General features: G+C 28.5%; 1 protein-coding gene across 3 annotated transcripts in view; it reads right to left on the bottom strand.

Moving 5' to 3' along the window:
- Nucleotides 1–17,802, bottom strand: part of LOC105850908 (uncharacterized) — a 268,050-nt gene that overhangs the window by 130,373 nt on the left and 119,875 nt on the right. For all 3 annotated transcript variants that reach the window (XM_065813636.1, XM_065813637.1, XM_065813638.1), the window contains one exon: nucleotides 1,512–2,045. In XM_065813636.1, the coding sequence (XP_065669708.1) occupies nucleotides 1,512–2,045 (534 nt within the window). The remainder of the gene's footprint in view (nucleotides 1–1,511; nucleotides 2,046–17,802) is intronic.

The raw sequence follows: 17,802 nt of genomic DNA, 5'->3' as shown, positions 1-17,802 counted from the left end.
GAAGGTGAGTACCAATAAAAAAAAATCCTAATAAAGCAACTGTGATAAATGTTTGTATTAATATTCTGCTAATCTTTAATTTTAAATTTGCACTCAATTTTAAATCACAAATTTAAAATCAAAACTCAATATTTGAAAACAAAATTAGCATTCATTATTTATTTACTGCATTGAACAATATTTCTGTGATTCTGTGCAAAAGTGGTAAATTAATTTTCTTTAATTTTTTTATTCATTAATTAGCAGAAAAATAAAGATGAAAAAAAGTAGTAAATAAGTGACCGGGGCCCTGGCCTCAGCTAAAAATAAGACTTTTTGCAAACCTGGCCCCAGTCCAAGCAAAATATGGAGTAAAATGAGACTTGAAATAAAATTAAATAGAAAGATTAAAAGCTTCCAAACTTCATTCCAGAAAGAATAAAAGCTTCCAAGATGCACATTTGTGCATACATAATATGGATATATATGGATATTAACATACATGTTTGCTATTTATTTAGATGCTGGCATACAACATCCTTATACACTTATATAAACTTTTGTACTTTTATAGTTTAGTATTTGCCGAAAGAAAAAATAATCAGATGGATGTGTAGTATGACTCTAACAAGACAAGAAATAGAGGCATAATCTTAGATAGAGATCAGGAAAAAAAAAAAAAGAATAAAGTGATTTAGGTATCAGCATGTAGAGAGGTAACAACCTCACAGAAAATGGTAGTAATAGAAATAAGAAAACTTGAATAGAGTACGTTACAGATTGTATGAATGAGCTTTAGTTAAGGAAAGAAGATGCTCAAGATGTTTATATTAGAGAAATATCATAGAAGAGGCTAAAGCTTGATGATGATGATGATGATGATAATGACGACAATGATGATAATTATAATAGTTTTGATGATTATGACTATGATGATGATAATAATGATGATTACGATGATCATGTTAATTATGATGGTGTTTATATATGCATAATATGCGTTATATAACATGAATTTTGAATAAAAAAATATACTTAAGGATGTAAAAATGTTCATGCAGCTCCGGCTATATTTTATCAAACCCAGCCCCAGTCTCAGTTGAATTTCAACCACGGTTGTTTACTAAACACGATTAAGGATTAAGACACGTTTTTAAATCTAAACATATGTTTGTTCACAATCATGTTTAGATTTCAAATCATGATAACTTTCTTTATTCCATTTTAATCACTTGTTTAGTGTATTATATGAAGTTTTGATAAATGAATACGTTGCTATCATATTAAATTATTATAGATTAATTGATTAAAACTAAGTGTTGTGAGATGACTGTTTTTTTAAATTAAATGTTCATTTAGAACTTAATTTTTGATTAGATTTGATTAGAAAAAAATCTTTTCTGTTTTTAATTTTTTATGTTTTTTTTTTAATCTTTTAACAAAAACTAATTCAACTTTTCATATCATATGTATACTAATATGCACATTATCAAACAATTGTATTAAAAAAAAAAAAATTAAAAAAACCAAACCTTTTCCAATCCATGTTATTCCTAATTTAATTTGATTTTTGTAGAATTTACAATAGAAATTAGGTTGACTTAATTCAGTATCAGGCATCACAACAATACCAATATATGTTACTGCCCCAGAATACTTGTTTGAAACATTATTATAGAGACTCAGCAAATCAATACTGTTATCACCAGGATACAAATTATAAATGATGTATTGCTCATTAGTAAGATATAACTTTGAGTAACTATATAACATATTTTTTAGATCTACAAATATATTATTAAATGTTTCTTCTTCTGACAGTAGCAAATAGATACGCACATTAAATCCGCTTCCACTATTTTCATATTTACCATTTATTGTAAAACTCAAACTTGAGACATTTACATCCAAAGGCAAGTTAACATTATATTTAAATAAGGACGTTGATGGATAATTATACCATTGTCCTATTAAGAGACCATTATCATTATCAGAACTTAGATAAACCAGTTTTATATTTGTGCAAAAAACATAAGCAGAATACACAAGGAATAATTGCTTTTGATCTAAAATAATGAAAATTAAATATAAACAATCAAAATATGTGATATTGGATTAATATTATGGAGTTTATTTTAAAAGCAAGTGCTCTGTTTGTAAAAAAATTAAAAATAGACTATAAATAAAAAAAGATATAATAAATATATAAATACTTTATAAAAATAAATAGGTGAAGATTTTTCAAATTTTATTTTAAACAAATCAGAGGTGTAGCTAACTATTAACTAACAAAACATAAAAATTTATTCAACATTTACAAAGTTTATTTTCAACTTTCTAAAAAACAAAAAATTTATAACTTTGCCCTTGAAAGAGAATAAAATTTTGATATTATAAAGTAACTTGATGTAATTATTTTTAGAATTAATTTTAGAATTTCTATTAACAAAAATTCAATTATTATTAATTAATTTTTAGAATTATTTTAACTATTAACAATTATTTTATTTAGACAAGTCTAAAAAATAGAAACTTAGTTCCTTTAGGTTCTTATTGCGTTTTTATTCCTTAAAAATATTCAAAAATTTGAAAAATCCAATATATATAATTTTTTTATAAAAAAATATATATGTCAGCAAGTCAGTTTTAAACAAAACTTTTCTTTTTTTTTTCTTTTAAATAAAGTAAACTTGTCAAGAATTTGGATTTTACAAAGTAGCTTCAACTTTTACCATTTAAAGCAACTTAACAAATCAATTAAATATATTCTAAAATAAAGTATTACAATTTCAAAGACTTTTACTAATAGTACAAATACTAACAATAATAAAGCAAAGTCAGCATTCAAATATTAACTATGATAAATATGATAACAACAATGATCATAATAATAATAGCAATAATAATTGTAACAGTAATGTAGTAGTGATAACATTAAAATAAATAATAAGATTTAAAATTATGACAAGTGTTTGTACTTTTGGCAAAGAAGTAAAAGTTATAGATAGGCTTTTGTGTTGAAGGTTTCAGAAAAATTAGCAGTTTAATAGTTGAATATAGTTGCATAGTTTTAGAAGTAGAGCATATTAGAAATAAAATTTAGATTCTGGAAATAATTTGTATTTAAAGCCTTGTTTTTTAGATGGCATAATCTATTAAGAGCTTGCTAATGAGATTATCCCCACACTTTGAATACATATCTTAGTTGTAAGCCAAAAATAGCATGGTTATATTCATAAGTGTGTAAAAAATAAAATAATGACCAACTTTAATCAGAATACCATTAGATCTGCTTTGTTTTACCTTTAAGTATTTACAATGGGATAAAAAGATTAGAATTAATTTTGATAACAATATATTTAATTTAAGGTTGATCTTCTTCCCACTTGATCTAAAGTTCATGTGTTTATAGATTTTTGTTTATTTTGACTTATGTAAAAATAAATCTTCAGTTTTAAAAAAATTAAGAAAAAGTTTATTGGAAAAAAGCCACTGAACTATATTGGCTATTTATACTAGATCATGGTTAATGTATTTGGTAATTTTTAGAGATTTTTTAATTAGCATTAAGTTAGATTAGTATCCTCAGCAAAGTGGTAAACAGTAGCAAAATTAAGAGATCTATCAAGGTCATTAATTTAAGTTTAGCAGCATCATTCAGTATTTTCCTGATAATAAACATTGAGGGACATTAATAGAACATTTTGCAAGAGTAGATTTTGAGTTATTGATAGAATCTAATTGTGTTCTGTCATGAAAATACATAGTAAAAAATGATCGGAAAAAATATTACATTTACATCAATAAGCAGAAGAAATATTAAATTTATGTCAAATTCAACTGGCATTCAAACAGATATTCAAACCCCTTAATTATGGACATAATAATTTAAATTACACAGTTATAATCTCAGCCATTTAAAACTGCACAGAAGATGAATATTAAAATCTAATCATTTTTGATATTAAAAGTCTTATTTTATTTTGAAGATTACAATTGGATAAATAGAGTAAATAATCTATTATTAAATGTTGACTTAAAAAAGTAAGTTGTATAACCAATGTAAACAGCTAAACCTGATCTTTAAATATATAATTTATAATTGGTATTATTTGTGATCACCTTCACATCATAACTGGTAGTAAATGCTAGTTTCTTCACAACAGAAGAATGGTAAAAAGAAGAAATCAAAAGTTAAATAACCAAATGGAATTTCAAATGCCTAAAAGGAAGTATAAGCACTAACCAGAAAAAAATAATTTAAAAGTCTTCCTTTACGTAAATAAAACATCAAACATCAATGCCTTGGAGACAATGAACTTGTGTATAAAAACAAGTTTTGTGAATTGAGTAACAAATTAACAAAAACACAAAATGAAGTTATTGAAGTAATGGTTCATATTTCAAACAAATACAAATTTCTGGAATCAAACTAAAATATTGTTAAACTCTATGAAAAAAATAAAAAAATAAATGATGAATTTGTGGAAGCAATGGAACATGCAATAAACAGATATTGTAGAATGGAAATGAAAAATCAATGGCTAGAGAAAAAACCTAAAATGTTAGCAACAGGATCAATGGTGTTGCACTCAAATATTTAACGAAAATGTGTTAAAGAATTTTCAAATTTAGACAACAGAAACTCTACATAGTTGAAAAAAAACTACTTTGGTAACAATGGCTGTAAAAAGAAATTAAATTGGATAAGGATATGTGCTGCGTGCAAAAATGATCACAGAATATAGGAATGTACAACATTTTCAAATCAAAAGTTTGGAGAAAAATGGGAGCCAACCAAGAAAAATAAACTATGGCTCAGATGTTTGAATTCTAATCATTTGTCAAAAGAATGCAACAACACAAGAGTTTGTGGGATTGATGGCTGTTCTAAATCTCACAACTGTTTGCACCACAAAAAGGAACTTTTAAACGAAAGACATTGTGAAGAACACAAAAAAGCTCAAACATCCAATTACATTCAAAACAGATAATGAACTGTATATCTCTTCGAATGGTACCAGTTATTCTTTGTAAAAAAAAAAACTCTCAGTACCCCATGGTCAAGCTTGACCATTGGGTACTGAGACATTTGAAATCTGATGTAGCTGCTGAGTTTTCACTGCAAGATAAAACAGATAAGGAAACTTTAAACATTAAAAAACAAGATTATTTTTCTTGATCTTGTATTTTTTAATAATATTATATCTAAAATTTCTCTTTAAAGTAATATATCTGTTGAGTGTCCTTTTAGTACTAACGACTATAACAAAATCTAATTTTCTATGAATACGAACGATTTCAATAAGTGTAAACATAAGTAAGAATCTTATTATAACTTTTCTCTCTTTGATAGTTTTTCATCAGATCCAATTCAAATCATTAGCAGTGTACTTTAGATTAGCGCGCTGAAACCAACTTTGATTTATTATTTATTAATGACTAATTTTCTGTAGTAAACAATTTTGAATGTAAAATAAAGCTTTATGCTGATGACTTAAGTTATACAGCTCATATCATAATATGAATCATAGCCACAATTCAACTGTTGCTCTTAATAGAAATATTCTTTGGTCAGAAACTTGGCAATTGCCAATTGCCAACAAGAATTGTTTTGAGCATAGGTTAGCACTTTCTCCAATGCATCAGAATATTAGTTTTAACTACAAATTAAGTGATTATATTTTAGATTTGTCATTTAACCCAAAAGATCTTGGAATAACTATGGACTCCCATCTAAACTACAAAAAACACAATTCTAGAATCATCCATGTAGCAAATACTAGAGCATAATTTATCTTAAAAGGCTTTAAAACTTGTAATCTAGAATCTTAGTACGTATTTACCACTTATATAAAACCAATTATCGAATAATGCTCTCCAGTTTGGTTGCTATACCAAACTATGTTAATAAAGTCTATTGAAAGTATTTATAAACATTTGCACTAAAAAAATTGCTAATCTTAGTTGTTTGAGCCATTATAACCGTTTACAGGTGCTTGGTTTAGATTTTCTTGAGCTCAGATATACAAAACATGATATATAACTTGGTTTGTGTAGATAAAGATTCATTTTTTAAGGTTAAGAATAAAAAATACACCTGCGGTTATACTTATAAGATTTGTAAGTAACAATGTCAACTCAATATTTCCAAATACTGTTTTTATCAAAAAGTTTTTTAATATCTGGAATAACTTGACATCAAAAGCTGTAAACGCAAAAAACATAAGTATATTTAAAAATCATCAAAACGCAAAAAACATGAATAAAAATAAAATAAAATGCAGTTTCGAAAAATCTATAATAAATAAGTTTAAGTATATAAGTTATAAGTTTATTATAAGTTTATTATAAGTTTTCTATAAAGTAAATGAATGAATATAATTTTTCGCGCTTTAGCCATTGAGTCGATAAGACGTGTTTTTGTTCGAGCGTAAGTTTCAGGATTTTATATATTTTTGTTTCTTTTTGTATTCTCTTTATTTCCTTTTCCTCATATTCTCTTTTTTCTAACATTATTTCTTTCTCTATTATTGCTTCATCTTATTAGCTTATTAATTATTTTCTACTTTAAATCATATTATATTATATTGATTATAATCGTGTCTAAAATAACAGTTTTGTTGTACTTCGCGCACCTATATTTATATATACCTATACTTATATACTTATATTTTATTATATATATTTTTGTTTATATATTATTATTATAAAAATAGTAGTGACTAAGATTTTATTTACGCTTTAGTTCGCTTATATTTTTACAGAGTTTACAAATTTTTTCTTTTTTTTTTTTCTTTTTTTTCTTTTTCTTGTTTTAAAGAGTTTTGTAAACTTTTCAATTTTTGCTCGTTGTTCAACCGCCAACGTTTAAGCGTGTAAACGATTTTCTAATCTATTGTTCTATTCAATAAGTTTTGAATAAATTTTTAACCTTTTTTTAAATTTTTTTCCGCATTTTTTTGTGCCTTGACAAAATCCAAAATTTATTATCAATTAATAAATATATTTACAGAAAATTTATCACTATATATTTACTTATATTTGTAATCAAATTACTAATATTAGTAAGTTATATACGTATAAATTTATCATATTAAGGTATATTCATATAAATCATATAAAATATCAATTTTATTGAAACTTTTATTAAATTTTTAAAATTTGTAATAAATTGTATCAAATATTAAAAAAATTTAAAAACTTGCAATTACTAATTGCATTTCATTGCTAATTATGTCAGCAATCGAAGTAATAGCTACCAACGCTTTTAAAGCGGCAGTAGATCTAAAGGATTTAAATGCTACTCTCATGAAAAGTTACCAGAACGATATTGCTCTTATGATCAAGGCAGCTCTACTTGTTGCACTAGCGGAAGAGAAACGATCTAGTGAATTAAGAGAAAAAGCCCTGAAAGACAAAATTGATTTACTGGTAAAACAAATTAATGAGTTGAAAGAAATAAAATCAACAGCCGCACCATCATTTGCATCTTTGCTTAAGGACAAATCGGATGAGAGCAAGCAGCAATGGCAGCAGTTAAGTACTTTTATCGCTGTTCAAAATAAAAATATTCGAAGTCGCGAGTTAAATGTCATTGTAGTCGGTCTTAATAAGTCTAGTACTGTAGACGATAAAAAGCTTGTTGAGGATTTTTTTGTAGCAACAGGAATGGAGGATGCTACAGCTATCGCACGTGTTAACCGCCTCAAATCGAGCAAAAGCAAAACAAAATTGTCAAACTCAAACATTATCCAGGTTTCGTTATCAAATCTTTCATCTCGAGCGGAAATACTCAAAAAATGCGCACACCACAAACAAGAGATATACAAGGGTGTCTACGTACGCGAAGACAGAACGCCAGAGCAACAAACCGAGTTTAACACCACACGCATCCAACTCAAAAAGCTTAACAACAAACTTGCCGCTGCTAACATTCTCGATAATCCGTTTCGGAATGTTATACATCGAAGAACAGGTCGCATCTGTTGCATCGATGTCATCGAGTCAACGTCCAATCAGTGCTACGTATTTTCATCCCCAGTCAGAGCTCTGTCAGACTACGCTAACCACACAGCCATTCCTAACTCAGAAATCTCCACTACCAACTAGACGTCCTAGACCAATAACTAAAGCAAAAATAAAACCGATACAACCCGACGCTTCTACAGTCTCACCTAGCCATCTAAGTTACTGGGCAAACAACCCATGTTCACTCAACAATGAAAAACGCCAAGAGCTTTTTGCTAGAATATCAGCTCTACATATATTCAGCCGGCCACACGTCATATTTTTTGCGGAAACTTGGTTCACAGATTTATCAGACGTTACCGTACCCGGCTACCAACCACATCGCAAAGACAGAGACAAGAGGGGCGGTGGAGTTGCAATTTACACAAGAGACGATATCATAGTCAGCGAAGTTAGTTCTACTCAGCTTAACTCAACATCAATTGAGCAAATCTGGCGAAAAATAAAACTTGGTCAAGAATCATTTCTCCTCGGCTGCTTATATCGTCCGCACAACGAAAATGATCAAGTTCTTACTCAGTGTATCACATCAATCACTACCGCTCAACAGATACTGCCTAATATAAACTGCTCTGCAATGCTACTGTATGGCGACTTCAATTTCAGCCACACGTCTTATGAGTCTATCGAAGTTAACGGCGGAATTGCAACTGTTGCTCACGTGAGAGGTGAGCGTCAAGGCGACATCAGGTTCCAGAAGTGCCTTGATGAATGTCACTTAACTCAGCTTATCACATTCCCAACCTACCGTTGTAGTCGACACGTCGAGCCTACTAGCACACTCAATCTTATTATAACAAATGAGCCAGACCGTGTAATCTTCATTAAACAAGGCAATTCTCTTAGTGACACTCCAATGGGCCAAGCACACTGCTTCATCGAAGGTCAATTTGCTGTTGCATGCCTCAACAACTTGTCTACTTTGCCGCTAAAACCTCGACTCATTTGGAGTCGAGCAAACTACGCAGCAATATCAGCACATATTGCAGCTGTTGAATGGGAAACAGTATTCACTGGACTAAATGCAAACGATGAGTACCAGCTTCTAGCAAACGTGTATAACGAAGCCACTAACCTACACATTCCGTCAACTACCACTCCCTTTACAGAAAAACAGGAGCAATGGGTAACACCAGAACTTATTGAGGCGGTCAAAGCTAAACGCACCTCTTGGGCCAAATACATTAATGCAGGTCGAGATACGCACAAATTTCTCAAAATATCGCATCGCACTGCCTGCAAAAAAGTTAAAAAAATGGTCAAAGCTGGCAGGCAGAAGTACGAAGAGCTACTCGTCAGGGATTCCGAAAGCAACCCTAAACGCTTACATGCATATGTAAGAAGCAAGCAAAGCGTCAGTAACAACATTACATCGCTTGAAACAGTTAATAGCAACATCACAATCGATACCGACGATATATGCGCATCGTTAAATAACTATTTTCAATCAGTCTTTGTTTTAGAGCCCGAAGGTTCAATGCCAGGCTTTGAAAGTCATACTGAAGCAGTTTGTGTCATCGATCCAGCAAGTTTCTCTATCAATATGGTACAAAAATGCCTAAACAACCTTGATGAAAGAAAATCAACCGGCTACGATGGATTACATCCAAGGGTCCTTAGTAAATGTTCAGCTACCTTTGCCAAGCCTCTTTCACTTATCTATAAGTGCTCGTTTGCAACTGGTGTAGTTCCTGAATTATGGAAAAAATCGAATGTAACACCTATTTTCAAGAAGGGGAGTAGGCTTAAAGCATCCAACTACTGGCCAGTCTCGCTCACTTCCATACCTTGCAAAATTATGGAAAGTATTTTACAAAAAAGAATAATGGAACACTGCGTTGCTAATGGTCTAATTTCTCCAAATCAGCATGGCTTTGTTCATCGTAAGGGATGTGTATCTAACCTTTTAGAATCTCGGGATATCATGACGGAAGCAACTCACTGCAGACATGCAGTAGACGTCATTTACACAGACTTTGCAAAGGCGTTTGACAAAGTACCACATAAACGCCTTCTTCATAAGCTGAGAGCGTACGGTATTCAAGGCGCTCTTCTTGACTGGATCGCAGCTTGGCTAAGCAATCGATATCAACAAGTGGTTATAAACAGCATTACTTCTGAATGGAAAGCAGTCACTAGTGGAGTGCCTCAAGGCTCAGTCTTGGGCCCATTGCTATTCGTAATCTTTGTAAATGATCTTCCGGACAGTATTACTCATCATATGAAACTGTTTGCCGACGACAGCAAAATAATAGGGATAATTAAAAAGGAGTCGGACAACATCACTCTCCAAGATGACGTTGACAGAGCAGTGAAATGGTCACATATTTGGCTCTTGCATTTCAACGTTGAGAAATGCAAAGTAATGCATGTTGGGCGCGGATGTAACAAGTCAACGTACAAATACTCAATGTCAAACGTCGACGGCACCCGTCGTCCTCTCGAAGAAACCGAAGTCGAAAGAGACCTTGGTGTGATGGTCTCGAATGACCTTAACGTTAGACCGCAAATAGAGTCAGCCGCATCAGTAGCGAATAGAGTGCTAGGGCGATTCAAAAAAACATTTCGCAGTCGCAGTTTTTATTTATGGCGCACTCTGTATCTCACTTACATTCGCCCCCATCTTGAGTTTGCTGTACAAGCCTGGTCACCGCATTTAAAATCAGACATTGCCATTCTCGAGCAAGTCCAACATCGAGCAACAAAAACAATATCGACTATTAAACACATGACCTATGAAGATCGACTCCAACGGCTCGGTTTAACAACTCTTGAAGAACGCCGCAAAAGAGCAGATCTTATCGAGCAATTCAAAATCACTCGTAAACTCGAGCTTGTTAGTTTTGTTGTCCCGCAAAAAATTTCAAAAAGTAAAGATAAGTATATTCTAAGAGGCCATAACCATAAACTAGAACGTCAGATGGTAAAAAACTGCGAGGAGCAGTATAACTTTTTTTCAAATAGAATTGTCGCCCCATGGAATGCGTTTTCGCAAGAAGCAGTGAACGCTCAATCCATCAACCCTTTCAAAAACAACATAAGAAAGTAACTTTATAGATACAATTGCTGCTTTGTCTGTAGCTTCTGTATCTCCATGTTCGTCAGCAAAGGGGGGCCTGGTGTAGCACCTCTTCATCAAATTATAAATAGATTATTGTATTTGTATTTGATCACTGAATAATAATAATAAATAAATAATCTTGAATGTGTATTTTATAAACTATATTTGTGTATTATGTTTATTGTTTTTATACTTATTTAAGGTCTGTGTTCCTTTTTTTTGGACCTTTATGTCCTTTAGAAAATGTAATTTTAATCTTGTTCTAATAAATTTTATCTATCTATATCTTTATTTATCTATATTATCATATAACATTATTTTACATTAAATATTTTTGAAGAACAAAAATAAAAATTTGTTAGCTCTGAAAAAAAAAAAAAGTTCAATATGTAATGATTTTTTGGTCAATAATCAATGAAATCAAGCTGTTTTTTTTGAAATTTTATGGAACCTCAGATAGTTTTATTAATTCAATAAATATAACTTTTTAGAAGTAACTAATCCATAAAGACTACAACCTAACTAAATCCATTTTAGTTTAAACAAAAACACATAGCATGACAACTTGTTCTTTTTTTTTAATAGTTTTATTGTATTTCTTTAATTACTCTTCTTCGATTAACTTGCCTAATTTTTAATACTTAAATTGGTTTTTTTAAACCGACTTTTTTTTTGCAATTATTACAATATAAAAAAATCCCGCAATCATTTTTTTGACGTTATAATCCACCTTTATTCTACTAAATTTTTTGGCTTCAATACTTTTTCTTGCTTGTAATTTCTTCTTGCCTACTGAACAATAATTTTTTTGTAAAGTTTTACAAAAAAATTTAGACAAAGATATAAATTTACATCTTTTTTTCTGATAATTGGATATTAATATTCAATTTCAAACTGAGCATTAATATCTAATTGTTACCTTTTTTAATATAAGTTTATGTAGTCTGCCAAACATCTTTTAAATCTTCACTAAGTGTTTAATAGTTTAAGGATGTTTTACTAGAGTTATGTAATAAAAAATATATCAACCTCCTTAAAATTAAGGTTGAAACAAAATATTTAAAAAAATCTCTACGTAGTATAGATTTTTGAATATAGTGCTTGACAATTATTTACTCCGGATTCTATTTTTTATCTTTATAAATCCCAAATCCAGTCTTGTATGGAATACTGTTGCCATATCAGGTTGCGATGCGAATCTTCTAATGATGCCCTTTCTCTTTTAGACAAGGTGCAAAAATACATTGTAAACATATTGGACCTGCTCTTGCAGCCAACCTCTAACCATTATAACATCGTCGTAATGTTGCTTCTCTTTCTCTTTTCTACAAATGCCATAATGGACACTGCTCTAAAGAGCTACTGTCTCTAGTGCCATTTACTAAAATTTATTCTCGTGTTACTCTTCATTATGTTAAGTCTCATCCTTTTACTGTGACTGTTCCTAAGTGCTCTAAAAACTATTATTTGTCCAGTTTTTTTCCTTGAACATCAGTTCTTTGGAATTCTCTTCCTTCATTTTGCTTTCTTGATTCATATAATTTGCAATCTTTTAAGTCGTCTGTCAATAGTTATCTTGCTTTACAAACTTAATCTTTTGTCTTTCAGTAACTTCCAACTTTTATAGTGGTTGCTTGCAGCCTTGTTGGAAGCAAAGATGAAAAAATAAAAGTTCATATATTCACATAGAACATGTAAGTTAGTTTTGCAATCAATACAAAATTGTTGTTGATCAAATGAGCTGTTTGATCTGTTGGGTTCCCATCACCATGAATAGAAAATCAAAATGATTATGAACGAGTTGTGAATTGATGGAATTGAATGGGTGATAAATTTCCTAATAGGATTGTGAACAATTTGATCAAGAGCTAAAATATCTTCTGATCAAAAACATTCCCAGATGCCTTCAAACAACTTCAACAGTTACAAATTGGTTAATAGACGTCTTTACCGATGCATCTTGTAAAGATGCATACAGTGCTGTTGCTTATCAACAATTTTTACATGACACAGGAGAATAACCTGTATGGTCGTAATATCAAAAGGCTCAAGTAAGTCCATTAAAATCTGTTGGTATCTTGACTAAGGTGTGACAGTGTTAACATTTTATTATGGATCAAATCAGAGTAAAAAGTTGAAACCTTTTGCTGCCAACTGCATTGGATTCATTCAATCAAAGACTGAATTAAAAAAAGGGAGATATATACGGATAAAAACTAATATAACTAATTTACTAACTCGAGGAACATCAGTCAATGATTTAGCAAACAATAATGTATGTATACATCAACCATTTTTCCTGAATTCTTTAGAGGAAAAATGGCCACAAAATCACGTTGATATCACATAAGAAGCTTCAATCAAAGCAAAGAAAAACGCTTTTTTAATGAATTTTACATTATCTACTGAAGTTATCAGTTGTTTGATTTGAATAAATTCTCATGTTGGATTTTTACTTTTTTTTTTTTTTTTTTTTTTTTTTTGTTATTCACTTCCTCAAGGCCGATACAGCCACTACAGATGAGGAGGCTACTTAATAGTGGTTATAACCCTCTCTCAACTCTATAACTCCGAAACACGAACCTTGACGAACAAGGCCGCTGCGCGGATAAACAAGTTGAGCGCGGTACTACCAGGGACGTGGTGGGGATCGAACTCGGAACCTCTCACTTATGAAGCAAGCGCTTTACCACTACACCACTACCGCATTTTCAGGATAAATGAATAAACCACTTGTCAGGATAAATGAATAAACCATCAATTTATAAGTAACTGTTGATGAGAAAATGATTTGGGTACAGAAGGTAATAAAACAGCTGATAAATACCATGAAAACAAAAAGGAAGTTATTGTAAAAGCTTAATAAGAAAGTTTTATAGAAGAATATAGCAAGATCATAAAAGGAAAAATAATATCAAGCAAAACTATTTCATTAAATCCACAAGTTGATGAAGATGGTTTATTATGCTCTTGCATTGATTGGAAAATGCTTATTACAATGCCCTACAATGTTAAGCATCTGATAAAATTTGACTTAAGTAAAAAGTGGGTCACTATTAAAAAAACCAGTTATGCAGTTAAATCTGATCTTCAAATTTGTAATAATTGGTATTATTTGTGATCACTATCAGTTCTAGTTTTTTAAACAGATTCGAGTGATCTACTCTATCAAAAGCTTTCCATAAATCATAAAACACACCAAGTGCAAAATATTTACCATTGAAAGATTTTCTTATTGATTTTGTCACTTCAATGAGAGTGTTGTGGAATGATTCGTACGAAGTTCATATTGATGTACATAAAGACATTTTAATTTTTACAGGAAAGTATAAAGTTATTATGCATCGCTTTTTCAAAAAGTTTACTTGAAAAAGATTATTTTAGAAAGCCAGGAGATAGATTGGTGACTAGTGAAAAACTGGAACGACTTTGGCAACTTTAAAAAAACATACAAAATACCATTTTTAAATCAATTAATTCATTGAATTTAACTAAATTTTATTTTATAAATTTAATTAAATTTTATATTACAAATTTAATTAAATTTTATATCAAAAATTTAATTAAATTTTATATTATAAATTTAATTAAATTTTATATTATAGATTTAATTAAATTTTATATTATAAATTTAATTAAATTTTATATTATAAATTTAATTAAATTTTATATTATAAATTTAATTAAATTTTATATTATAAATTTAATTAAATTTTATATTAAAAATTTAATTAAATTTCATATTATAAATTTAATTAAATTTTATATTAAAAATTTAATTAAATTTCATATTATAAATTTAATTAAATTTTATATAATATATTTAATTAAATTTTATATTATAAATAAATTAAACAATAATTTACTTTTTCATTTCTTCTTAAACTAATCCCACACATTGTTTTTATGCCTCTTTGAACTATTATTGACAATTAATTGTTAATAATACTATTATTGACAACTAATTGTCATTAATGCTATTATTGACAATTAGTTGTTAATAATACTATTATTGACAATTAGTGGTATATATCAGTCATAGTGTTATTGACAATTAGTTGTCAATAATAGTTCAAAGAGGCATAAAAACAATGTGTGGGATAAGTTTAAGAAGACATGAAAAAGTAAATTATTGTTTATTATATTTATAATATAAAGTTTAATTAAATTTAAATTTATTTTATATTATTTATAACATAAAAATTTTCAACATTGCTAAGACGCTTATTAAAGTTTTTTTACTAAACTTTCACAAGTTGCTGATTTATGAAACTTAATTTTTTTTAAATAACTTTTTTTAGTAAAGATGTTGTTGGTTTTTGTAAACTTTTTATTATTTTTATTCCATATAAAATCCAAGGTTTAGATTTAAGTTTAATTTTTTGTTATTGATGTTGGTCAAAAATATCATCAATTGTTTTAAAGTTGAATCTTTTTAATTTGATTAACATCATTATCTTTTTCAATAAAGAGTTCCCAGTTAATATCAGAAATTTCCTTAATAAATATACTTTTATTAAAGTTTTTGAAGCCTTGTCTCTAAGTCTTTTTTTTTGGGGTGGGTTGGTGTGCCAGAAATTCAAATAAATTGCACCATGTGGTTTAAGATTAGAATATTAAGGTTACCTCAAAAGAGGAAACTGAAGAAGAATCAGAAGATTAAAAGTTCATGAATATGTTAAAAATGAGCATTTTATATTTAGCTGTTATTCAAGAAGGTATGATTATAGAAGGGTTTAGTAAGTAAGTGGTTAAATTATCAAGATATTAAGAAACAAGTTTAGTTTCATAGTGACATAAATTCTCTTGTTGATTTTTTAAGGGATGACAATAAACGCAGCCAATTATTACATTTGTTTTGTTATGCTTTAAAAACTTAGTACTTAAAATCACAAGGTCATAAGAAACTATATAGCTCAAATTTGAGCCTAGGTATAATTAATAATTTAAAAAATTAAAAAATAATAACAAAAATTAAAAAATAATAACAAAAATTAAAAAATAATAACAAAAATTAAAAAATAATAACAAAAATTAAAAAATAATAACAAAAATTAAAAAATAATAACAAAAATTAAAAAATAATAACAAAAATTAAAAGTACCAATAAATAAAATTATATTTAAAAAATATTTAATAAAGATAAATCATCGATTGAAAAAATCATTGCTTGAAAAAAAATATAAAAAACAAAAAATAAACAATGAAAAAAAAAGGATAAAAAATCATTTTTTTTACTATTTATTAAAATATTAATATACAAGTTTATTTATGTTATTGAAGTTTGGCTTTTAAAAAGAATTACAATGAATTAATTAAATTTTTAATTTTATGTTCAAAATTTGAAAAAAGCTGTTTACAAAGCATAACAATTATAGCACAAAGAAGGAAAAGTTATCTTATTTTTAAAAATAATAATTAATCATTCAAATGTTTTTCCTAACTATTTACAGGAAAAATGTAATTATAAATGATTTCTGGTTTGTTTTCAAACTTTTTATATTCTATCAATGACCATACTTTTATATTTGACCAAGTTAATAAATAGAAAAAGACCTTTTCAATTATATAAAGGTGACTGTTGCTTTTTGACATCTCTGATAAAGTCCTAATCTGATAAAAACCTAATCTGATAAAGTCCTAATCTGATAAAGTCCTAAACTGATCAAGTCCTAATCTAATAAAGTCCTAATACAATGTCTCTTCTCAAAGTGAAATACTTCAACCTACTTTTCCTTTTAAAAATTATTTGTTCAAAAGAGAGATTCCATATAGGAATTTAATTTTTTTTTTTTTAATATTTGTTGCATTTATTTTTATTTATTTCTTTCTTTCATAAATATCTTATGTCCATTAGAGAATTTTTCTCAATAGTTAAACATCAAAGCATATCTATAGCATTACGCATCAAACCATAACTGAAACTAAAAACCTTTAAAGTTAATCCTGATAAAAATACGCATTCTCTGTAAAAATAATGAAAAGATATCGTGAAAGGGATTGTAAACTTAAAATTAAATGAACTGTGCATTGCTATTTATAACTTGCACCTTGTTAACAAAAGCATTTAAATAAACTTGTTTTTAACTATATTGAAAAGTTATTAATTTTTTATATACTAACTAATAAAACATATTGTTACTAAAGTTTTAGATAATTTGTTGGAGACTAATAAGTTATTTATAAAAATATAGCTTTACTAGCTGAGATCGGACACATAAAAATAAGAGTCTTTGCAAGTCTATTCCAAACCAAACTTTTCTATACTTTTTCCTTTTATGTCCTAGCTGGATCTGTAAAATACGGGTCTTTACCAAACCTACCATTTCTATACATATCTATTCTACACAGAGTATTTCTATACCTGTTCCTTATTTACTTCAATATTTTTTAGTAAAATAATTTTGTTCTGAAAAAAAACATCCTAGAGCAAAAAACTTAGCATGTGCACCTTTTCCGCATACTTAGAGCTTATAAGAGACTTATAATTAGGCATTTAATTGATAGCTCAGTGGTTAAGTGCGCTGTCATCAGTTTTGTTTTGGGGGGTTTAAGACAGCATAATAAATTTAGTGTAAGAAATTTTGAAATTTTTTCAATCTAGCTTATATATTTATAGCAAAAAAATAATAATATGTCAAAAAAGATTTCAAAAATTTAAAAGTTTTTTTATTTTATAGATATATTATACGTGATGATTCCTTATAAATCCTGCAAACTCAATATATGCC

This window comes from Hydra vulgaris, chromosome 12 (genome assembly GCF_038396675.1).
Source record: "Hydra vulgaris chromosome 12, alternate assembly HydraT2T_AEP".
In the NCBI taxonomy this organism is placed as follows: domain Eukaryota; kingdom Metazoa; phylum Cnidaria; class Hydrozoa; order Anthoathecata; family Hydridae; genus Hydra; species Hydra vulgaris.
This window is presented reverse-complemented; position numbering and strand designations above follow the sequence as displayed.